At 53.4% G+C, this 24353-nt stretch overlaps 6 protein-coding genes across 6 annotated transcripts; 2 read left to right on the top strand and 4 right to left on the bottom strand.

The window, feature by feature from the left end:
* Positions 1-3434: 3434 nt before the first annotated feature.
* On the top strand, positions 3435-6530 carry MRS44_013894 (uncharacterized protein; the record flags this gene model as incomplete). Its single annotated transcript, XM_046281495.2, has 2 exons — positions 3435-6352; positions 6437-6530. 2 exons carry the CDS (start codon positions 3435-3437, stop codon positions 6528-6530), a joined length of 3012 nt encoding a protein of 1003 aa, XP_046128916.2.
* A 203-nt stretch (positions 6531-6733) lies between these two features.
* On the bottom strand, positions 6734-12436 carry MRS44_013893 (uncharacterized protein; the record flags this gene model as incomplete). The annotated part of the gene is made up of 4 exons (XM_065617334.1): positions 6734-6809; positions 6914-7063; positions 7127-10851; positions 10901-12436. 4 exons carry the CDS (start codon positions 12434-12436, stop codon positions 6734-6736), a joined length of 5487 nt encoding a protein of 1828 aa, XP_065473406.1.
* A 733-nt stretch (positions 12437-13169) lies between these two features.
* Positions 13170-15571, bottom strand: MRS44_013892 (uncharacterized protein; the record flags this gene model as incomplete). Its single annotated transcript, XM_065617333.1, has 2 exons — positions 13170-14076; positions 14142-15571. 2 exons carry the CDS (start codon positions 15569-15571, stop codon positions 13170-13172), a joined length of 2337 nt encoding a protein of 778 aa, XP_065473405.1.
* A 2443-nt stretch (positions 15572-18014) lies between these two features.
* On the top strand, positions 18015-18896 carry MRS44_013891 (uncharacterized protein; the record flags this gene model as incomplete). Its single annotated transcript, XM_065617332.1, has 1 exon — positions 18015-18896. The coding sequence occupies one exon, from the start codon at positions 18015-18017 to the stop codon at positions 18894-18896; it is 882 nt and encodes a 293-aa protein (XP_065473404.1).
* Positions 18897-19516: 620 nt separating this feature from the next.
* Positions 19517-21510, bottom strand: MRS44_013890 (uncharacterized protein; the record flags this gene model as incomplete). The annotated part of the gene is made up of 3 exons (XM_065617331.1): positions 19517-20493; positions 20606-21040; positions 21102-21510. The coding sequence occupies 3 exons, from the start codon at positions 21508-21510 to the stop codon at positions 19517-19519; spliced, it is 1821 nt and encodes a 606-aa protein (XP_065473403.1).
* Positions 21511-22751: 1241 nt separating this feature from the next.
* Positions 22752-24026, bottom strand: MRS44_013889 (uncharacterized protein; the record flags this gene model as incomplete). The annotated part of the gene is made up of 1 exon (XM_065617330.1): positions 22752-24026. One exon carries the CDS (start codon positions 24024-24026, stop codon positions 22752-22754), a length of 1275 nt encoding a protein of 424 aa, XP_065473402.1.
* Between the last annotated feature and the right edge of the window lie 327 nt (positions 24027-24353).

The raw sequence follows: 24353 nt of genomic DNA, 5'->3' as shown, positions 1-24353 counted from the left end.
ACACTCATCTACAGCTAAATGAGAGCCCGGAGCGAAGATCTCTGCGGGCACGGCTTGTATATGATCAGATCACTCATCAGAAGCTTGGAATACCTTCGGAAGAGGTGCGGTCTCGTCGATCTTGCTGTGGCCGAAGGGACGAAGGTGCCGGTGGATGAGCTGAAACTTCCAATACGGCATGAACTTGATGATTGTGTGCTCAGGGCGTTGAACACCCGGCTGGGGGGTACTCCAGTGGCTCTTTATCGTTCTTTCCTCATGTATGCCCATATAAATTAGTATTCCAAGCCATACATATACTTCTGCAACTGAGGTTCATTCCCATTTTCTCAGACTTGCCGTTCTCTTCATTGGGTGCTTCCAGCTATCAACAACGCCGTATTCTTTGAGCCACGTGACCCAGACCTTGGTGTATTGAACCCATTTTTCAACAGGGGAAATAGGAAGAAAAAGCTGGGATAGCTGCAGCGGCGTTGGGGGTAGTGTGTTGATGCGAAAGCTGCGTGTTTCTACGGGGAACGGCTCGAATTTGGTGCCGCGGTCCGTTTCGGCCGGAAAAACAGCTACCCGGGTCAGGTCATTTGGGTGTATACGGCGACTGTGATCTTCTTTGATAAAGCTACTGTCATCATAGGCGTTGATAACATGTATCTCTTCTAGAATTAGCGGGGAATTCATTGATAACTTCACAATAATTTGTATGGTGTTTTGGCCGAAATTGCTTCATTGAACTAACTTTCCGTACTCCGCTTGTACTGTCGTCATGACCGGGGTCATATGGGGCGAGGTACAGGATTGAGGCTTGTGGGCACTGAGGAGATAGATCAATGCATTCCAGCAACGTTGGCTCAGAAAACACTGCATCTTGCCGGTTTTATCCGCCTTGACTGCTGCCAATAGATAAGCAACTCATGGGTCTCCGTATCGTGTGAGGTAAGACTGGAAGCTCGGTTAGAACCGACACCTGCAATGCAATAGCAATTTTTTTCCGAAGGCGAGTAGACTACACAGATCATCTAGTCAGCTCCAAGTGATCTGCGCGGGGCGGGCCGGTTTGCCTTACCACGATTTGATCTGACAGGGTGTGAGGGGTAAGAGACGGACTTGAGCTCCCAACTACTGCAACCTTCAGCGTCACCTTAAACGGAGGTAAGCCACCACGGCCAATCATTCTCAATCCGGTCACACTTTGCTGTGAGTCGACAGTTTCTCCCCTCATTGTCCAACCACAATTTCTCATGTTGCATCTTCTTTCAAGGCAATTGCGTCTTGCCATGTGTCCCCACCACGAATTGCTCAGCTGCCTGCCATTAGGCACCTATCTGGCGTGTACCTATATCCGCCCTGCTTGTAGGATTTGACCCCGGGCTGTTGTGGCTGCAGCCGGTCAACCAAGCCGCCAATGGGATCTTCGACAAGGGTCTCCATCAAAACCAAAAACGGCAATGGATCGACGTAGTTTTCTCTTTCCCGGAGAGGAGATGGCTTGAGACCTTTGGAGGCTGGCAAAAGGGTACTCGAGTAGTGCGACGAATGTGAGAGCAATAATTCCCAAACTAAGGCCGTTTCTAGCTTTTGTATTTGAGTAGAATCAGGAGGCGCGTAGGCCGGATTTAATTTGACTATCTCCCTATCCCCTCAATTGTCGAAAGGCTCCCGAAAGTACCTCGCCCCACATGACCCCTGTCACATGACAGGTACCGGTACATCAGGAGAACCTAAAGATGCATCATACACCATTCTCGCCAAAATCGTCATACAAATCATTTCAAAGTCATCTATGAGTTCTCAATCAATACCAGACATCCCAATAATGAATAAATACATAATATTGCCATATTCTTATGTATTCATAGCCGCGCCCTTATATTCTTATCTATTCTTAAGCTTATGAATTATTCCTAACTTGAGGGCCCACTTATATCGTTGTCGTCGCTTGCCTGATAGGCAGCAATATGCGAACAGGACTGCAATTTAACCTGAAACACGCTGGGGAAATTGGCACTGGAAAATAGCGGGTCCATATTATTAATAGTTAACAATATATATTTATTGGCAGCGTCTATATTCTTATCCTTATGGATAAGCTTAACAATAAATATGCCCTTAACAATAAATATATATTCATTACTGGGATGTCTGATTCAATACCGGGCGAGGCCCTCAATACATATGATGATAGCAGCTTGTCGCATATCACCACTAGGTTCGTGCGACTGGATATGAAACGCAGCCCGTACTTTGGGGTCGTGTATCCGGTTTCACATCCAGCTTGTCGCATCAAGGATTCCAATCCTAACGACATGAGCTTGAATAGCTGTGCCCGAACACATGGCTGTTCAATTTCCTTTGTTCTTCAGATAATTCTCATAATTGACTGGTGCCATCAATGATCCCTGTGGAGCCAATTGTCTGACACTGGGTTGCGACACGACAGTGGATACGCAGTAGCTCGAACACCAGACCCTCCCAGCGCTCGGGACTTCCGAAAGGCGCTGGCGGGCCCGTAGCGACCGGTCACCTGTTGAAATTTCTTTCCTTTCACTTATCACCTAGAACATCGCGCGCCACGGTCGTGCAACGTTTCACACAACGCGTTGCGCGCTCTTCATTCAGTCTCTCCAGCCCAGGAATCTCCTTTTCTGTCGCCTTGTTGGTTTCACTACTTTTCTCGTTCACACGCCCTTCCTCTTCCTCCCTCTTTTCGTTTTCGCTCTCTTCGAGCAAGTTAGGAAAACGAGGTGCGCTCCAACCAGGGGGGCCGGCGCGACGGAGGTGGAAGGGATTTCGAAGTGACTGTCTGTTGGATTGAGGCCGGTTTTTCCAAGACACGCCATTGACGACGCCGGGAGAAAAAAAAAGCTGGGTGTCAACCGGGACGACTAACGAGCGACAAGTGACGGGATTTGACCGCTTTCGCAAAATTGCGCTTTGCGCGTGAGGGGATTGCAGGTGCCTATCGGCCGGTCCACATCAATCGGATTACCAACTACGATTCCATTGTCAGGCTTTCGTCCTACGCGCCCTTCGGTTACTCATTTTCAATTTCCAATCTATCACCTCAGCTTGTCCTTTGGGTAGCTCGTCCGATTCCCGCCCGCCTTGGAGCACGCGCCCCACGACTCTATTTCGGCCCTCGGACTATCGGACTGTAGCTGGAGCCATAGCGATCTTCCAATTCCTCCGACTCGACCCAGCCTTTCTTCTCTTTTTCTGGTCTAAGTTGTGGGACTTGCTCGGCCACCAGCAGCTTGCCCACCCGAGCCGCACTTTTCTCCAGCTGGAGGCGGTCATGTGCGTCCCGCATTCGACATTGACTGAAACCATCACTTACGCCAACATCCACCAACACATACGACATTTGATCTTTCTTTGAATCTCAATCATATTCGACGATTCTTCAAGGGCGACTTTCAGCCTCAACGTGGCCCAAAATGGCCACCGTGGATGATGCCGCGGCCTCGGAGGCGCTCCCAGTGGAGGAACACAAGTCCGTTTGGGACAAGACAGAACGGAATTTCTGGGCCAACCTTCATCGCCAACGAGAAGCAGAAAACAACATGATCGAGCAAGAGTTTCAACAATCTACGACCGAACTCCGAATCAAACTTCGTGAGCTCACCGGACAACGAAGCCAGCTGAGCGAGTCGCAAGCGCGGCTAGCTCGAGAACTCGCTAAGGTCGAGGCCGAGCTAGCCCGCGTGACTGAGGAGTGTGAAGTGAAGACAGATCGACTGAAGCGCATTGAACAAGACTACCACGAGTCGCGACAGGCAAGGATCGAAACTCAGCAGAAGATCTGGAAGACGATGCGTCGGTTTTTCAAGGAGAAGAGGGGCGAGGACCCCGACGTCGAGGACTCCGAAGACCCCGACATGGAAGCCCTTGGCCTTCCTCAGGAATTACCGGAACTCTCAAACGTCAGTGGAAATGTTCCTCGGAGAGAGGTCGCCGATGATTCCATCCAAGTGAGAACCCATCAATCGGCTGCCCATGGAGAGAGCATGGAAGGTGTTGAGGATCACGGCAACGAGAACGCCGCTGACAAACCCGCATCTGATGTTATAGTGGACGTTGTCGATGCTGATGGCAATGTGATCGGACCGGTGGAACGCATCGAGCCGTGGAATCAATGGGTGGAAGGAATCCAGGAACTCGAAATTCGGAGACCCGTCAAGATCCGTCGCGGTCGCCGGTTCAACGACTCGCATCTTGCTAGCATTTATGAGCGAACCGAAGCCAAGGGCGTCAAGTGGCTATCCTGCATGATCCAGGCCACCGGAGAGATTCAGTCCAAGCGATGCTGGTCGTGCAATAAGAATCAGGGAGCTTTCGATGATTGTATTATTGTCGGTGGTGACCTCTTTCAGAAATGTGGCAACTGTGAGTGGAACCGTCAGCGTTGCCACGGCGCGTCTGGAGATACGATTGACATAGTGGCTTCGAGAGAAAGGTCGCGCCAGCAGAGGGAGGCCAAGGGGTCGCACACCAGACCTGAGCCGGAACCGGAGCCTCCGCGCCTGGAGATCCAACCGAGACCTGAGCCTGCACCCGAACCACAACCCGAACAGGCACCTCGAACTGAGGAACCAGTCTGCGTGTCTTCGCATCATCCTTCACCCCAGCCTGTCCATCAGCCTGTTCCTCCGCCGGCTCCTGAACGAGGTCCTGAGCGAGCTCCCGAACCAGCTTACAGGCATGCCTACGAGCCTTCTCCCGCACCAGTCAGCCGCCCTGCTCCCGTACCCAGGCCTGATCTTGCTCCAGAGCGTATGGTAGAGGCTATGGTAGCACCATCTCAGTCTCAATCTCAACCTAGGCCTGAAGTCCCATGTTCCGCCGTTCCTTCGCATGCCCCGCGACCTACACGGCCTGGCATCCTTCAGCCCACTGCCGAGTTCGACACGCCCGTGGAAGACACGTCGGCTCCCAATAGCACTCAACCAGCGCGGGAGCCTGAGCAGATGCCGATACCGCAAGAGTATCGAGTTACCCCTGGATTCACGCCGGCCAACATTCGCAGTAGACCCCCATCAGCCGAGCGAGCGGAGCGACCAAGACCGGCTTCCATGCCCATCGAACTGTCGCCTCAGCCGACGGAATCTCCTTCTGAGGAGCCTCTGGAGGAGATCACCCGAGATAATCTGGTGCTCCGGCACAATGGAGAAGTCTACACTTACCCTGAGTGCGTTGAGGGTGTACCCCTGGTCAAGATCAACGAAAATCACCCCTATTGGGAGCCTAACTGGCCAAATGTGAGAACACTGATTGAGCCGCAGCTCGCTCGATGGCGCGAGAAACACCAGGCTGCAATCGATGCCGGTCCGAAGCAAGAAAAGGGTGGCTCGTCCAAGTATCAGATCGGTCAGCTGGTCAATCGGGGCGTCAAAATCCTTGAGTTTCACGAACAGGGTCCGGTCAGCCCGTATCAGCTCCTCAGCAAGAAGTACATCCAGCCAGGAAAGGGCGGCATCACGTCCTACGATGCGCTCTTCCGTTTGTCTGAGACGATGTCGGAGTTGGAAAAGTTCAAGTTGGATATCCAGCCAATTGAGTGGATGCGACAGCGCCTGCACGAGCTAATCCTGGCCGAGGGCGCCAGCTTCAACTTGCCTCGAACGATCCATGACTTCTATCACGACCCGAAGCTGACTGCCCTTCGATACAAGCATGGCTTCAAGAACATCGGCCGTCCCTCTGGATTGAAGGCGCGTCAGAGCCAGGGCAGTCCAAGCGACACGCCCAAGCCTCTGAAGAAGCGCAAGAGCATTCATTCTGTTGCTAGCACGCCTCGCGAGACGTCCTTTATCGACCAATCTCCCTTGGCTACTCAAGTTCCCATGGGGCCCGACAGCCCATTTAACACTCATCTTCATAAGCGACCCAAGTTCTTGTCGCCCGCTTCCGGTCCGGTTCACGACGAGTTCCACATCGACGCATGGTCTGATACGGACTCACATAGTGGTGGCGAAATCACCAAGTATGACTGGCGCCTCTACCAGGTCAAAAACCGATTATTCACGAGCTCGACGGCAGTCACCCAGTATTGGACCTGGATTGAGCAAGCCGGCTGCTTCCAGCACCAAGTCCTTAAGAACGTCAGCCCTGTCTCGTGGGGTTTGTTTAAGGATCACATTGACTTCCATGTTAACCTCGACGAGATTGAGGAAGTGATATGGAACATTGAGGCGCTTCGCATTCACATCATCATGCGCAAGGTCAACGTTACGATGGACAAGTCGGATGGAGCACCTCGTGGCGATATGATGGCATCTTTCAAGCGGGATCGAACTATGCGGCGGTTCCTGTTCTTTTGTAGGGAGAAGGGAGTCAGGATGCTAAAGCAGACGACGTAAGTACCAATCTTGCCTCCACAGCTCATTTGCATGGAGCCTCCAAGAATTGCATGTGGAAAGGTAACTAACAAGGTTGACAGGGAGGAGCTCGACCATCGCTGGCAGATGATGCAATCAGACCTGCTTCCAGACGTCGATGACCGCGGCGAGTCTAACAAACACCTGCTGGAATAGTTTTCTCATCTGGAACGAGAGCCGCCCCTATCGTCCGTGCACTGAATGGCTTTCAATATCTCCAAGACTTGGGGATTGAAGCTCAGTTAATACCTATGGGGCGCCATCCTCACCGAGCTTACTGGGAGTTTCTCATTGGGTCCGGTGGAGCATTAATACCCGTTGAGGGGGGCGGACCCACCCAACTTGGATCAATGATGGGTTTAGGGTGTCAGATTTCGCTTGTGTTCGGCGTAACCTGATTGGTTTATGTTGGCAGTTGCAACGGGGCGTGGTGTACTGAGCGTAGTAGTAGTAGTATTTTTATTACGCCCGGGAGAACGGATCTCATAGGGCCAGTGGCTACGCTAAGCTGTCTTCGCTTCTCCGCTATTCCTCCAGACCACCCAAAAGAGCCCCACTCTTCCTTCCAGCTCGTCTCTTTTCCAGCCCCGCTTGCTTGACTCTGCTTGACAGGCCTGCTCGAAGGCCGATTTCTCCAAGTGTTCAGCATCCTATCCCCAGCAGCTGAAGCATGGTCTGTCAACATGAGGCTGTTCAATGTTAGTAGTCAGCTGTAGTGTTGGTGTTTAGTATGTTCTGTTTCCCTTTTTCACCTCAGTCTTCCCGTCGCCATTGCAAACTTTACCGCCGCTCGCACCGCCTTCAGGTTAGGTGTCCATTTCGGTCCGTCCGACGCTGACTTTCCACCAAGGAAGTAGGAAAGGTTTCCCATCATGCTTTGTCCAGCTTGTCGCATGACTTCACGCTCCGTCTCCCATCTCGTGCATCGGAACAGAAAGTGTTCCATCGTCTCTGGTGCTCGTCCGCACTCACACATGTCCGATTCGGCGGTTCCTATCTTGCACAGGTAGCTGTTGATCCTCGCCATTCCCGTGCGGAGCTGCGAGAGCACGTCAGCTTCCCGTCTCTTTAGGCCGTCATATAGCGCTTTCGTATGTTCGCCTGGTAGGGCTCGATCGATCCGCTTGGAGTAGCCGCCTACTTTGTCGGGGAGTGCCCGCTGCCGCCGCAATTGCGACGTCGCCAGCCTGGTCCGTGTCGACCGAGCCTGGTACGGCGGCGACTCTGGGGTGCATCCTGCTTTGGTCGCTTTCTTGGCTTGTCTCTTCGCCTTGCGGCCCATGGCGAAACCGTCGTTTCGGGACGGAGCCCAGATCATCTTGACCCTGTTGTTTCCTCTCGCCAGTCGTTCGATGTGTTCGTAGATCTGTCGGATGGTGGTCTGGCCAGATTGCTGTCGCGGTCGTGCGATCGCTTTCAGTGACGACTGGCAGCTTGATACCACGGTGAGCTCTCGACATTGCAGTCCGTCAGGCATGCATCGTAACGCCATCGCTATTGCCTCCAGTTCGGCCGTGTACGGGTTCTGGTCGTCTCGCGACCCGAGGGTGACCGAGTACCTGGCCACCATCCTACCAACTTGACCAGTTGACTCTTGCGTGACGAAGCCTCCCATAGCTACAAGCCCTTCTCTGTCAGAGGCACTGGTCGCGATGACGATATCTTTGGCATCGTTAGCTGCTGCTATCGCCGCCTCACGGTCGGCCTCGCATACCAGTGACACTCGGTTGTGCCACGGCGGTACTGCATAGGCTTGGATCGTTTCCATTCGCTCGATTCCGCTCTTCTCAAATGCAAGTGCCAACCTCTTGAGCGGTGACAAGTATCTCCGGCTCACTGATACTTTGAGCGTTGCGAGCGGATGCGTCTTTGGCAACGTCCGGACGTTGATGTACAGCTTCATGCCGGCTTGGGCGTGTCGTCCGTCTACTGTCTGGATACCGGCCTCCGCTTCCGCGACCGCCCGCGACACTGTCCGAAAGGCTCCCGTGATGGCCTGTGCTCCCATCTTCTGAGCCCTGTTGAGCCAGGTCAGTTCCTTCTCGCCACGTGCGTGCGACCAGACGACCGAGGCGTAGTCCATGGCCGGCGCCACAGCCGTGATGAAGAGCTGCCTAGCCGTGCGTGGGGACAGCATCTTGAGTCTCCTCAGGCACATGGCTACCGAGAGGCCTTTGGTGGCCGCCTCGGCCATGTGTTTCTTGAACCTGAGCTTCGCGTCCATGACCACTCCCAGGATCTTGGCCTCCTGCTTCGGCTTGATCTCCTTCCCTTTGACCATGAACGGCGTGCAGCTGGTACGTTCGGCCACGCGTGTGAAGTGGACGATGGTCGTCTTGTCACATTCAAATGTCGCCCCGCTGCGCTTCTCCCATTTCAGTGCGCGGTCAATAATGGCCTGTATTCCGTCTCTGTTCGCTTCCGCCGTCGGGCCTGTGACCCAGGCTGAGTAGTCGTCGACGAATGCGATCGAGCCTCCCTTTGCGTCTATCTTGCTCTGAACCAGGTCTGCGTTGAAGAAGAGAAAGAGCACGGGCGACAGTGGCGATCCTTGCGGAAGGCCAGCCTGTGGCAGCTCCCGTAGCGCAGAGGTGTAGCCGTTTACCGTGATGGTGGCCGTGCGACTCGAGCAGAATGCGTCTATCCATCTCACCAGCCCCTTAGGGATGCCCCGTGCTTCCAATCTTTGCAACAGTCTGTCCTTGAACACCCCGTTATAGGCCCCCTTGACGTCGAAGCTGACCAGGCTGACCACTTTGCGGTTCCGCCATGCTTTGTAGACCTGTTCCTGGAAGAGCAGCAGCGCCTGCTCTGCCGACCGCCGCTTTCTCGCACCGAAGTGGTTGGTAGGCAGGAGTCCGTATGTTTCGACGGCGTGTGAGATGCGATCCGCCACTACTGCTTCGAGGATCTTGCCTAGCGTCGACAATAGCGAGATCGGCCTCCACGCTTTTGCAATTCTGTAGTCAGCCTTGCCCGGCTTCTTGAGCGGAATGATCTTGGCAGTCCGCCACTGGTCCGGCAGTCGTCCTTCGCCCAGTGATGTATGGAACAGATGTAGTACCCGCTCCTTCACCACCGGCCACAGCTGCTTCCACACCATCGCCGGCAATCCGTCCTCTCCGGGTGCCTTCCAAGCCTTGGCCTCCATGACTTTCTCCTCCACCTCCCCCATCGTCAGGTTCGGCATGGCCACTTCTCTGCGATGCGGCCGTGGGCCTTCATCTTCTATGTCGGTCGGTAGTGGTGGGAAGAACGCGTTGAGCAGTTCCTCCGCCTGTTCAGCCTTGTCTTGTGTTGTTGCCCCGTTTGTTCTTTTCAGCGGAGGCACTTTGTCGCCGTTTGTTTCGTCTCCAGGCTTCAGGTACCTGGCAGCTTGCCAGATGTTGGTCCCGTCGGCGAGGAAGTCTTCCCAGTGTGCCTTCTTCTGCCTTCGGATGGCGTCGTGGTACTCCTTGGCTGCTTCTTTGGCTCGGGTTTCCAAATTGTCGATTCGCTGACCAGCCCGACGCCGGGTCCTCGCTAGGTTCCTCCAAAACGTGTAACTTCTTCGGAGCCTTGTGAGATCTGTCGTCCACCATCGCTTCGCGTACGGCGATGGCTTTGCTCTTGGGACAAGTTCGTGGATCGTGTCTAGGACCACGTCCATCAACCTGTCAGTCTGTTCTTGAACTCCACCGCCCCACGGGAGTGGTGCCAGCTTGTCTTGCACTTTCGCCCTGATCGCGTTCCATGGTGCGTTCTTGAACAGCAGCCTCGAGCCCGCCATCCTCTCTGGTGTCGTGAGATCAAATTCCGTCTCGATGGCCCTGTGGTCTGATCCATGTTCAGTCGGATGGATCCCGCAGTGAACCATCTCGTCTGCCAGTTCAGCTGATGCGAGCATCAGGTCGATCGTACTCTCCCCACCGGGTCCTTCCCACGTCTTCGTCCCCCGCGGGAGGAGACTGAGTAGGCCGTGCTCGTCCATGAGGTCGATGATCGGGCTCGCTTCGCCTTGCCTCCTGCCTGTCACCTCATCGCCTCCCCAGAGCTGGTCGTGGCGGTTGAAGTCACCGGCCAGGATGACGTCCGTCCTTTTCCCCGTGCTGTTGCGAAAACTTGTGATTGTCGTGTGCAACTGTCTCATGGCCGTGTGCAGAGCGTCTTCATCTTTTCCTGCCACGTACACTGACACCACCAAGACTTCTCGATCGGGCCATCTAAGTATCGCCCCGGTCAGGTCAGCCGAAGGGATGGGCACCTGCTCAGTCTCCAGATCGCTGCGTATCCAGAGCATACTCCGGATCGGCCACTGCGTCTCGTGTCTCTTTGATGGTACGAATTTCGTCCAGTTCCTGTGGTGGTTCGGTGTCGTCATCAGCGTCCCCTCGACCTTCAGCGCGTATGGCTCGGCCACCGCCAGTACTGCATAGTCCTGCAAGTCCCTATCGTTCATCATGCTCAGCTGCACCACATCTCTCTTCCGCACGTTGAGCTGTAGGATCTGGAGGTTAGTGGCCATCGGTCATATGCAGTTGTCGCACCCGACAGTTTCGGCTGAGCGACTCGTGTGGCCCTCCACAGAGAATGCACTTTGGCTCGGCCGCCTGGCAGTCTCGGTGTCGATGGCCCGTCTCCGCGCACTTGCCGCATCGTTGCGCCTTGCTGCATGCGAAGGCCTTATGGCCAATCTCCCAGCAGTTGTAGCACTGAGCCGGGCCTTGGCGCCTCTCAAAGACGTTGGTGCTGGCCGACTCTCCCGCAAGGTGGAAATACCCCTCTTCAAGCAGCCGTCGCGCATCGCTCGCTTTGGTGACGTAGATCACCATCGAGCCGTACATCTTACCATTCGCCTTGTCGCTGAGCCAGTGCATCTTGGCGATCGTCACCTCATTTTCCTTCCCTAGTGCCTCCGCCGCACCTGGCAGCACATTACCGGGCGAGTCCAGCACCGCAGTCCTGTTTGCGCCGTCGACCTTGACCGGGTATAGCTGGTCCCTGAGCACTCTGGCGCCCTTGACCACCGTCTTCTCCGCCACCTCTCTGATGAGCTGCACCTCTGCTTCGTCTCGGCACACCACCTTGATGCGGTCTGGATTCCTCGCATCCTTCACCACGGCTGCGCACCGCCAGCTCTGTTGGCCTTCCCTGACCCGCACCTTCTCTTCGATCGCTTGACGAACTTCTCCAACTTGCGCCTTGCCTCTGTCCTCTTCACTGACCCGCGAGGTGTCGATGGTGCAGAACAAGGTATCCGTGAACGAGGATGGGGTCGTGCGCATGGACGATAAGGTGCGGACGTTGCTTGGCTGGCTCGTAGGCGGGGTGCGGGCTACGTCTGCATACGATGGCTGTGGGCTCGTCTGAGCATTGCTAGAGATGCTGTCGGCCATCGTGTTCAGCTGTTCCTTCACCTGTTTCATTTCCTCCTTCACTTGTTTCAACTCCTCTGCCGTCTGGGGTTGTGTTCTCCCCAGCTCCTTCATAACTTGCTCTCGCATCTGCTCGAGGTCTCTTGCAGCCTGTTCACGCATGGATTTGAGCTGCTCGTTCGTCTGCTCTCGCATTATCCTCAGCTGCCTGGTGGCTTGTTCGTGCGAGCGTCTGAGCTCGTCCACCTTCTTCGATTCCTCGGCTGCCTGGGCCTTGATCGTCTGGATTTCCTGCTGGAGTTGGCGTATCATCTCCAGCTGCTCGCTCATCATCCGCGTTGCCGTTCGCTGGTTCTCCATCAACGCGTCCCAGAGCCTCTCTAGCATCTTCCTCTGCTCACTCATCAAATGGGCCGACGTCTCCTGGAGCATCGCTCGGAACATGATCTGCATGGGCGACGCGTGGTTGCCCGTCGCGCCTTCCGTCGTCTGCGATTCTCTGGCCCCGTCGGCCAATCCAGTCTCGCCTTCATGTTCACCATCCCGCGGCTGTTGTGACCCGTTCCTCTTCACTGTATCACTCCTCTTCTCAATCGCCTGTAGCCTTTCCTGTAGTTTTGCAGTCGGCTTCACAGGTCTTGAGGACCGACGCGCCACGGTGATTGAATCTCCACCTCGCACCAGGATCTCGTCGGCAGTCGCGTCCATTTCGCGGCACCGCGCCCACGGTCGCACCGGCCTCTACGTCCCTCAAAAGGATTGTAAAGATTGTAAAGATTCCCGGGTGCAGTGTACGGAGTCGGATTCGGCGGAAAAGTTATAGTGGGTGTTGCTAGAGATTACAGTGGACGCTGCTGACTAATGGATGACGCGTGTATGTACGGACCCGTGTCCCTATGGGGCCCCGAGTAGTAACTTCAAATAGCTTAGCCTAGCACGTCCTGTGCCCCAATAGGGGACTTGCCCGGATGGAAAATATATATCTCCTTGCTTGCGCGAAGACCTCCAACGCGTACTTGCCCCACTGCTAACGCACTATCTAAATCTTTCAAAATTTTAGTAGAGGGCTGTTATTATCATATTGCAGCTAAAAGTGAGCTAAGTGATCTGCTAACCGTAATTGGTTTAGATCCTTGCAAAGTACGCGTTGGAGGTCTTCGCGCAAGCAAGGAGATACATACATACATACATACATACATACATACATATATATGGAGAATAAAAGACTTACTGACGATATGCAAACATTATATTTATTTTCATCAAATTGGTTGCCTTTTTCTCTATCGATTCTTTCTCTATCGATTCATGCGCTTTTTAGTTCATGCGTTGTTATGGCTGATTTTTGGTTGACTTAATTGCGTTTCCTACCAACATTGCTAACATTGCTAACATTGCTATCCACAAGAGTTTTGACACTGGCTGAAGTGGGCCCAAACAATCACCTCGGCGTAACCTCCGCAAACAACCCATGCTTGACAGACAACCTCTGCGGCTCATCTGACTTTTCTGACAGACACAAGATCCAGCGCATGGAGCCACCAGCATGAAAATAATCTTTCACGAATTGCCAAATCTGATCCTTAAAGCCCGCTGGTGGCGTGCGACCGCGAACCAGGTCCTTGACGTCTTTGTCCGTCGCCAACACGGCATACTCAAGAAGTTCATGAGTCTCGGCGCTCTGGGAGATTTGGGCCACGGTGTGCCAGGCATTTCCAATAAGGCTGAACTTGGTGATGCACAAGAACAAACTGCAGACAATGATGAAAAGAAGTATGTTGCAACCGATGATAGCCATGACGGCTATGAAACCCCACGCGGATTGTGGTGTTTGGACCAGGTCGAACCGGGTTATAGTAGCATTATCCTCAGTGGAGGTAAAGGCCGCAATCTGGTCATAGTACGCCATACGGAGGGCCATCGTGTTCAGACTCTGCAGCGCAAGGGCCGGCGAGTCGGTTTTATTCAAGATGTCAATGAAGAGTTGTGCCAGAAGGTTATCCACGGTCTGAAACGAAGTCTGATCTGGGCTGCATGAAGGACATATGGCCAATGCTTGGCCGCCAGGAAGGAGTATCTGGGTGTGAAGCCATTCGTAATACGTCGTACCATCCTGGTAGGGAGGTACAAGAGGCTTCCCTCGAATCTCTTCAAGCGATGTCTCCATATCCGACGCCGAGATTGTGAGTATTTCCCGCTCGGGGCCGCTTTTTCTCTCTTCGGGATTAGTCGCTCCTAGCTGCCTACGCACTGCCAAAGTGTCATAGAGGTTTGAATCAACATCCCATTGAAAGACTGGCTCCGTCTGGTTAGAAGGGCTCGATGCAGTGATGTTGAGGTTTTGGACCCTTTGAATCTCATTAGCGATCTGAGCCAACGGCATTAATGTCACAAGGATGGGGGGTTGACGTACTCGCCTCCCAGGGCATCAAAACACCATGACATTTGCAGATGGTAATCGACTTCGGTGTCCCCGTCCTCTGATGTAACTCTGCTCCACTGCCGCAGCCATGAACCTGATTTCGTCGAATTTAGATGAGCCCACGTCGAATTTGACTGCCAAATCGTTTTAACGCCACTTGGCGTGGCACTTCCAATTGATCCAATATCAAACAGCAGCCAGGAGCTGCCAAAAACAGTCGAATTATTGAGCGAGGTGGCATTACTTAGAGACGAAGCGAGACCGTAGCCAGGTTTAGCTGGACACAACGCCCAATTCTGTTCGGGGAACTCAACCGGGCTGTCGATGATGGGGCAGTCGAATTCGAGGGAGAACCGCCCGTCGTCATCCAGGGGCCCTGCAACATGTGTTGGCAGGTTGGCAGCGTCTATCGAGAGATTCCCACACACGTACCAATTAAAGGTGGCGCCGCCGTTGTAGCAGAAACGTGCAGTGAACTCAGGGCTGATGCACGCGACACGGGCATCAAAGGCTCGAGCCATACCCTTGAAGGTACGCAGGTTTTCCCTCTCGGACTGGATGGGTATCGGAATGAATGCTCTGATCGTGGGCCCAGTGTCGTCGACGCCATCTGCAGACTTGCCGGGTTGCGAATACTCTGCGAAAATCTCGGACAAAGATGGCTTATTGAGCCAGTAATTGTAGGCAAAGCCTATCAGAGGCGATGGTGTAGCTATAGAAGTTGACATCTGTTGAAAGTTGTACCCGTAGCTGATCTTTTGGCTAAAAGAACTAACGCGTGTCTGTTGAAGGTCTGCGACAAGCAGGGTTGAGGTAAACTGAGATGCCACGGTGAATAGTAACAGAATGCTGGCCAAGAGTCTCAGATATGCTTTAAACGTTTCGCCAGAGAGAAGAAGCATGAAGAGGGACTGAGGTCCGCTATTCGTGAAGCGAGCGATGGAGGCCTCGGCAACCGCGGGTACAGGCACACCATGGCCCTCGACAGCGATGGAGGCAATCATCGACGTGGTGATGGTCGCAAGGGATCCAATGGCGACCCTGATGAGCACTCCCGTCAAGGTTATGGCCTGTGTCGACATCCCGCTGAGCATCACGCGGCGCCATGTTTCGTACTCATGGTCCTCGAACCAGAGCCACGATAAGAAGACAATTGCCGCAAACAAGACGATGAACGATGCGAATGTAACGAACCGCAACCACCAGCCTATTCTCTTGGGAACTTTGCCACCAAAGAGACCCGGCGCAACGCTTGTTTGGTCGCGGACATAGCCAACTCCGGGTCGTTCTTCACCAGGGGGAATAGGCGGGTGGTGCTGATGGCGGAAACGCGTCTGTTGGCCATTTTCGGTGCTACTTTGGAGACCATCATGGCCCCAGTATCCAGGATATGGGTCGGGAAAAGAGCCTGGCTGATTCATTGTCCGCCTTCGAGTTGGTGGGCATACGTGGGCGAATGGGTGCAAAGCTGGAAGAGCATGATGGCGAGGTTTCATCGGGGATGATACATGGGATATATAGTGTAAAAGGAAATCAGGCTGTGAGCCTCGGGCGGATTGTGGTGGCTGGGCAAATGCAAGCCCGTGTTTTGTGATCGGTTGGTGGTGACACAACAAGGCTGGGATTCGCGAGACTCTTAAGTAAGGGTGGGAAAATGCATATTTGAGGCTTGCGTCCCTCCTAAAATAAAGGCCTCGTGGCCAATCTTAGCTCAGCGCTAACGCACCAGGACTCTGGGCATGCACACCCAAGTTACTCGACCAGTAGCAGTAACAGGATTAGACGCGCGCGAGCAAGCAAGACAGCACCAGGCTCTGGCTCTCTCCTGTGCGGATAAGGCGTACTCAGCTCCCAACCAAGGGAGAAGAGGAGCAGAAGAACGTCGCTGTAACAGGTTGGATGGGAATCTATATCCCGTAGTATACCATGCAGTACCCACCTTAAGGCAGCCTAACTGAATTTTGCCACATAGCCACGAATCGATCACATGTAAGCCCCGGTTAGGTACTGTACCACCGCAACGAGTCGGCGACCGGGGCCGGGGCGGCACCGTCACGCCGCCAGACCTATGCTCCACCGTCCCCCGCGACGACCAGACCCGCATCGACCTATTTTTAGTTACCCTTCGGCACCTTGTCTACTCCGTAGCCCGACGCGCTCCGGGCCGCCCGATTTATCTCCGCCTGCCTAACAGCCTGAACCCTATCTCAACATCCACTAACGAGGCATAAACGCAAGGAAAAAAGAGGAATGGGAATAAGCTAGGCCTCATACGTCGGACCTACGCAAGGAAGTTAAAATAGAACGGGACCCGTTCCTGGACTTAGACCAATAGCAATCCATCATGTTACCCCATTCAACTATCCATATCCTTCAACGAAACAGAGTTTATAACTCGTCGGAGAAGTCTTGTGGTTTATACATGACAAATGGCTTTTTTTTTCTTTGTTTTAGAACGCAGGTAAACCGTCGTAAACGAGAAGTTCTATACCTTAGTCGGCCGATACGATAATATCCTCATGGTTGCATGTCTTCGGTTTACCGAAGCACGCGGCATGAGCGGAACTTCCCACTCCCAGGCCATCACATGTCCAGCAACAATTTGTAGCGCAGTACACCCACCAATTGAACAGCCGGAATCTGCTGCCTGAACCTTGAAAATCTGAACAACAGTTCAAGCTCGCAGTTCAACGGCAGTCCAATTGAACCTTCAGCCACCAAGCTATTATTAGAGATATTGACGCGAGGGGTAAATAATAAAATAAGAAGACTTGTTGTGTTGGGTGATATAGAAGCCGAGACAAGGCATGTCAGCCCACCTCACATTTACTGTGCCACCACCAGCTGGCGTAAGCCATGTCATCGCTCAAAGTGGCGCTTGTGACGGTACAAGGGCACGAACAAGGTCGAGTGCGACGGGCAAAATGATTGTTTACAAGGAGAGAAAGAGATTCCTAAGGAAAACTCTGACTTAAGCTATTTACACAATATTCATTTCATAAAGCGAGACTATTCATAAAGTATGAAAGTCACATGATCGTTCTCTCACAGCGCTTCGCTGAGCTATCTCCTCTGCTGTGCGAAGACTACAGCTGAGTCACCCGCAGGGATCTAACCCAATTGAGACCAGCGTATTCTCCGTAACTTCATGAAGCACTCATCTTAGGAGGAGTGGCGAGTACCAGGAAGTTAATGCTCTATCATGATATCCAGTCAACGCTCTCAGATCAGTTAAGATACTAACTGCGGGGCGAGTGACCTGCTGTAGTCTTCGCACAGCAGAGGAGATAGCAAATCTTAGCATTTCTCGTCAAGATACAACATGTGCATACAAAGAAAAGCTTATGGACTTGAAGCCTCGTACTTCCTGAGGCCTTCATGTTCATGAATGGCGTCCAGATGACTTCTGCTCCCAAAGCATCGTCTCTTGCTATCGCTAGGTATCTGTTAGATTGGCGCTTGTGTGCGGATAGAAGGGAGTTTGCTCCTCGTTATAACAATGTGTGGCTTGTGGCGGTGAAAACATCAAGAATGGACAAACGCCCCCGCACGATGACGAAGCGAGCAAGAACAAGATCATCAAGACTTCAATCAATAAGATCATCAATTTGTAACCCACAATCTACTGAATTCACCCCTACCCCATCGCGTATCCAACAGTATCCATCACTCCCCACCCCACTCCCCCCGCGCTACCCTGAACTCAATGTATGGCTTAACCAGATCCATCTGCGTGACCTTCCCTTGTAATCACACTTTCTTGGCATGCAAGTGTTAAGAAAGTAGCCCTGTCTACACCCTGATCCTTAACAGTCGCACACCAAACGCTCCAACCTGCGCTCTGCGCAGCCGTACGCGGCGGCGATGGCATCGTCTGCGACGAACCCGCCCGCTGCTCCGGATCCCTTTGACCTGGGCATCCACACTCCCGCCAACCTGAACCGAGGAGCCCGTGCAGCTCTCTTGCAGAACAGCCCCGCGATCGTGAACGGCCCAATTGGTGTCTCACCCGGACGCATGGCTCAAACGCCGTCCTCGCCACTCAATGCCACCACCACCACCACCACCGCTGCTGCAGCTACGGAAGGAGCTCGCCCTGACCACCCCTCATCACCTCCTAGACAACAACCGGTCTCTATTGTCGAATCAGCCAATAGGCTCGCACACGAACGCGTGGAGGAGTATAACGCCAAACTAACGGTCTTCCAGGCCTTCTGCGCCAAGTTCGAAGAAGCTGCGCAGCAATTTACCACTGGACCTGAACGACAATTTGCCCAACAGTTCGCCAACAGCTTTCTGGACTCCTGGAGCCGCGAGCTCTCCGGAGCTGGACCAACCCCTAAGCCTACGTACAGCAGCGTCGCTGCCTCACCTCCTGCGGCTGATCCCGGCCATCTGCCCCCCCAACGGCAACGGCAACAACAACATCAACAACAATCCGACGCCCCGCGTCGCCAGGAGCAACCGGCGACCATCGCCCCACCCCGAGAGGACCTCCGCGGCTTCATCCGCCTAGAAGCTAGAGCCCCGGCTCGGGCCCAGAACTGCTACGCGATCCGGACCCACATCTGCGGAAAACTCGGCGCCATCTCAAACAAGATCCGGCAGGTATTTCCCGTCAGATCGGGATGGGCCGTCCTGACTGCCGACCCTGAGACCCGCGACTACCTTGTCGGGTTGAATCATTGGGCCAAATGCGATGGCTGTGCCTCTCATCGAGAAAGCTCTTGTCGTCATAGGGATTGATGACCCGGATCTCGTCAAGAATTGGAGGGGACTCCATCGTTCTCATCAAAATGAATTGGTGGTGTTTTGGCGGGGAATTAGCACGAAATCTTTCACGGATTAAACTTTCCGTACCCCTTACGTACTTCCGGGGTTCCCGAGGTCATGTGGGGCGAGGTACGGACTGGAGGGCTTCACGCACTGAGGAGATAATTTTGTGGCCAACCTAGCTTGCTTGGTTGGCTCGCCTGGGCCTCAAGGGCCCACATGAGCCAGCGGGTAATTGGATCGCCTTGGGGCTTGCCCCACCATGACCCAACGGGTAGCTCATCCGATCCGAATAGTCCCCTTCCTGCGCAAGCTATGCCATATTTCTTTATCTCCGGTAACGTCAAACATACCTACTCGGCGGTACACGCCATTATCTTCATTCTCAACCAACACTAACCCACAGTCCGCCTTCAAATTCGTTTTCCTCGCGTTTTGTCCAGTACCTAGCTGCAGCAGCAGGACACAGACGTCTGGTACCGCGTCGACGTCTGTGTCAAGATAGATTGCCACGGAGGCGCCGCTGGGACCGCTGTAGCACTTTGAGTTGAAGATTTCAGTCGTCTCAGTCTTTTCGCAAAGTCTTTCTTCGCTCAGGTACACATCGGCCACCCATCCTCGGAGGAGAAGCTCCCCCCTGAGACGCGCCCAAAGGGGTCTTTGCCTGTGTGGTTGACGGAAGCAGACAGGACATCCACCTGGACTTCGCTCTTGATCCATTTGTGCTCGTCGTCATCTACAGTGATTTCAGTCCAATAAACGCTGCCCCATGAGTCTCCGCAGAATCGTATCGGTCCGTCGTGCGCGACCCATGACCACGACGGTATGTCCGGGTCTACCGGCTCCGGAGGCCATTTCTCCTCCGTTCTCAGCCCAGGCTCAGTCAGAGCTTTGGCCGATAAAATTACGGTGTCCGTATCACTGCCTGAGCCAAGACCGTCCACTGGTAGTCGCTCCGCACGCTTAGCTGGAACCCACGATATACCCTTGAGCAATTCGCTTCTCCATATTCCTGCTAGATACGTATCGTCAGGCCGTTGTAACGCGACCGTCGCCGCCAGGCCAGATATGGCAGGAAGTTTGTCTGCCACCACAGACAGGCTGCGGTGCGAATATGCCTCAACAATACGTGGCCACTTGGAACCCTCGTATATGGTGCCGCCTTTAGTCTTGAGCGTTACAGTTGTCTTTTCGTCGTCAAGTAGCCGAGCAGTCGATAGATATGATCCTAGTTCGAGATCTCTCGCTGCCTTCGACACCATTTCTGGTGCGTCCTCCGATGCGATGGTCTCTCGGCACTCCCAGAGAATCCGCGACTTGGTGAAGTGCAGCACGCGGGGACTCATCTCGCGCTCCTGGAGGCACCACCCACGGCGGAAAACAGGGCCCTGGTTGATCCCCTTGATCCAAGGGCCAAAACTGGGGTATATGGTTAGATCAGCGGAATCCGGATGCGCGTTGAAGTAGTCAGCGGACTCCAGAGACCGCCGATACCGTTGGTTGATGGCACGGTATGTGACAGCCTTTGCTCCCTCGGCGTCACGAGGAAGGAAGCAGCCCCCATCGCCATCTGGAGAATCAGCAGCATTAAGGAGTGTTAGAATTTGTTTCGAAATTCTTTGATCTATGGCAACTTACTACAATGGTACAGTAAGCTTTCGCGTAGATCTGGTTCATCTGACCGCATTCGACTTCAAAGTCGGACCTATCATCCTGGATTATGCAGAGAGCATCGATCCATATGTAGCGATAACCTAGCTTCCGGATGAGTTCCATGGCATCGATATATGTTCTGTTTAGCTTGGCTGTTTCAATCGTCTTCAGATGCAACGGTAGATTGTCTCGCGTGGTCTTGAGGACGGTCTTGCCGCGGTCGGTACCCCAACAGTAACTCAAAGCGAAGTAAGTAGTGTTCGGGTCCAAGAAGTCCGACATGACCAGTCGTGGTTGAATCGGCTCGGAATCATTACTGGGGCCGATGTCGATAACTCGGGTAGGTAGAAACGTCTTGTCGCCCGGACGCGTGAAGCACGACTCGTGGGCTTCGGTACACTCTCCCAGCCAGCCCTTAATCATATCGATATTCTCGTCACAATCCGCACGATTTCGAACAGCAGCTGTTATCAAATCTTAGATCAGGCCAGACGTCACAGCCTGACAGGGGCGAATGCAACGTACCGCGGGCTTTGCCATACCCCTTGCTCTTCATCTCCCAATACACGCCGCTCGTCCTCCGCCCGTCCTTGATTCTCATCTCGCCTTCGACCTGCACGGTCAATTTGATCCCGGGCTTATGCTCCTCCGCAGAGGCATGTTGCCTTGACTCACGGAGTAAGTTCTTGCTGCCGGTCCCTCTAAACTCATTTGTGGCCCAGAGAGGCTCAGCTGATTCCAGTGCAGCCCAGATAACGTTGCACAGAGGACACCCTCTGCGTCGTGACGCGTCGAGTTTGGCAACGGCATCCTCGCCTTCGAACAGTAGAATGTTCAGGCGCCAGACTCTGTCGTGATCAACATGCCAGGATGAGAAGGGGAGGAAGAGGTCTAAAGGGACATTCTCCACGCAGTTATCGCAGACGGTCGTCATAATTCTGTTTGTTCCAGACCCGTAAAGTTTGCTTGCTAAGAGACAGAGCGATGAGGTGTTGATAACCTCGCTCCACCTGGGTGAGTTTGGGTTAATACCTCAATCGTTGTTCCGGAGGCCTCACTAAGCCCCCTGGTTGGGGCTTCACAGCGTTCTTAGAGGCTAGTGAGGCGGTTGTTTTAGCAGGCGGTCTGTCGCTTGAAAATGTTCAACCCTTCATTGGTGTATGGCAGCGCTGACTTCAATTCAAGTAAGTCAAGTTCGGGGGTGTAACTTGATTACTTGAAATAAAATCGTCCGTGAACTTACTTAACTTGAATTGAATTGATATACTTGAATTGAAAGCGCTGACCTGAGGCCAGGATGAAGCTATTGGTACTCTCACGCCTCCCCTCCACCCCACCCCATCAGGCCCCCACCAAAGCTGACGACCTCGCCCACAGTGATCGCTTGATGGCCAAGCCAATTCCGTAGGCACTGTATTTCCTCTATTATCTCGGGGCTTACGCTGTGCCTTTGCGAGCTTATTGTCAACTTCGTGACACTAAACGTCCGCTCAGGATCGACAGACATAGCAGGAATTGCCAGGATGTCGAGGGCAAACGTGCTCAAACGTGGATATTCTTCTTGGTGTTCCTTCCACCATAGAATGGGGTTCAAGTTCTCTCGCCGGACTGGCCCTTGCCTCATATAAACTCCAAGCTCATCTTCTTCCTCCATCATGTACCGATCGTAGCTCTGCATCCACTGGTCGAATTGGCTGGGCTCGTCTTGCCGCATCGCTTTTCCTATCACGGTTCTCGCTGCCTCAGACTGCTCCTTACGGGGATACTGTTGTTCAAAGAATTCCCGGACACTGTTCTTAGCATCCCGTAGCCACACTAGTTGCTCGTGACTAGTCCAGTTAGCCTCAAGCTAAGACACGTTCCAGCGCGGGTGAAGAATAACGGCAGCCGGGTAAAGTGGCGATTGGCCAAGTAGACTGTAACACTCGTCAAGTTTTGCCTAACAGTTATTGATAGAGATTTGTATGCATCGTCGGTGGTCATCATCAAGACCCTTAGCTTGCGAGAATGCACCGGTATATTCGTCTCGAGTGTGCTGTGGCAAGTGTTTCTCGCGTCTGCGACCCTGGTCAGCTCGTGGAGGACTACATCCTGCGAAAGTATTAGTAAAATAGACACAAGAAGAGCGAATATGAACTGGAAAGCCGTACTCGTCGTTACCGAGGCTCTGGCAATCTATAGCTCATCAGTAGTGCCATCCGGGGGCGAGAATATCAGCTTTTGCTCCTCGAAGAAGTTGAGCAAATATTCCATTCCGATCACCACTTCCCACAAGGCGCCGTAATGGCCTTCTTTAGCCCAACCCTGGCACCTCATGGTGATCTCGTAGAGTGGTTTTAGTAGACTCTGTATCTCCGCCAAGAGAAGCCAGTCCTGCTGTGAAAGATGATCTTGGACAGGCACCCATTGTCGGGGCTCTGCTGCCTTCGTGTCGAGATATGTGATGAAATGGTCAATCTGCTCCCGTTTTCGAATTGCACGCTGGATCATCAGAAACGTCGAATTCCATCTGGTTTCATTATTCTGCATCAGTTCGAGATCGATGGCAGGTCGGTCCTCCTCAAAGAGGTGATAATCGTCTTCATCGCGCTGGCTGCATGCCAGAGATTTCATCAACTCTCGCCGTTGCGGAGAAGCCCTGACGAACCGGACGATGTTATGCAGCTTGCCCACTGCTCCCCGTTTCCGCCAAAGTCGAAGCTCACGCTCTTCAACTTGGAAAGCCGCCTTGGTGAAGGCTTCTCGCTCAAACGAGTCAGGGTCTTTCCCCCAGAGGAACGCTCGAGCTGCAAAGTTGACAATATGCCCAAAGCACCGTGTTCGATTGTTTCTAATATCCTCCTCGGCCATCGCAGGAGAAAGTTGACGATAGAGGCTCGCCAAGCATGTGTCATTGGACGAGACATTGTCGCAGACACCCGCGCCAATCCGATCTCGTATTCCGTACTCGCCGAAGATGTCATATATTGTCGTTGCTTGGTTATCTCCGGAATGAGCTCCCCACACACGGCGCAGGGCAAGAAGTCGCGATTGGACTTGATAGGAGGCATCGAGATAGTGAGCGTGGAGGCCAAGGAAAGCATACCGGTTGGGAGAAGTCCACATGTCAAAGCTAAAGCTAATCTTTGTGACTGCCTTCTCCAATTGACTCGATATTGCTCCCTTCTTTACCTCGAATAATTTCCGCATGGTATCACGCACCGACTGCCGGCTCCACGGCACCTCTTTCGCCAATGACGCATCGTGTAAGTCGAGCATTCGTCGCAAGTACGGATTCGACGGCGCCGTGAAAGGAAGATTGGCAGTAACAATCCAGCCGACCGTCAGCTCCTTCGCTTTATTAACATTGGATCTTGCAGTAGGAAGCTCCAGGCAGCGCCGTTTCGAAGGGGGTTGACTGTCAGCGCGAGACGAATCTTCGTCCGCATTGCCGCCCGCCTCAGTGATCATATGTGACCTATATCCAGTAAGGCGCTGGAAAAAGAGTAAATGTCGGACTCATACGCATGTCATTCAGCCGAAGGCTGACTCTACATTAATTCATAAGTTTTCCCGAATAATGAGGGTTTGGTGCAGACAGGGATAAATAAGTTTCTCGGAATCTGATTGGTCCAGATTTTGTATGGCCAGCCGCGAAAGAACGCGCAACTGGCTGATGGCACCAAAAGAGTGGGGCCAATCGGTGCTGGCCCCCAAAAGGCTCACGGCAGCTTACGTCCATTTGGAATTGTTTGTTTACTCAGTACTGTGCCAGTACCACGCGTTCAATTCATCTCC

Source organism: Fusarium solani, assembly GCF_023522795.1.
Source record: "Fusarium solani strain SB1 chromosome Unknown bctg00000009, whole genome shotgun sequence".
Taxonomy (NCBI): Eukaryota; Fungi; Ascomycota; class Sordariomycetes; order Hypocreales; family Nectriaceae; genus Fusarium; species Fusarium solani.
The sequence above is the reverse complement of the archived record's forward strand: the minus strand, read 5'-3'. Positions and strand labels throughout refer to the sequence as shown.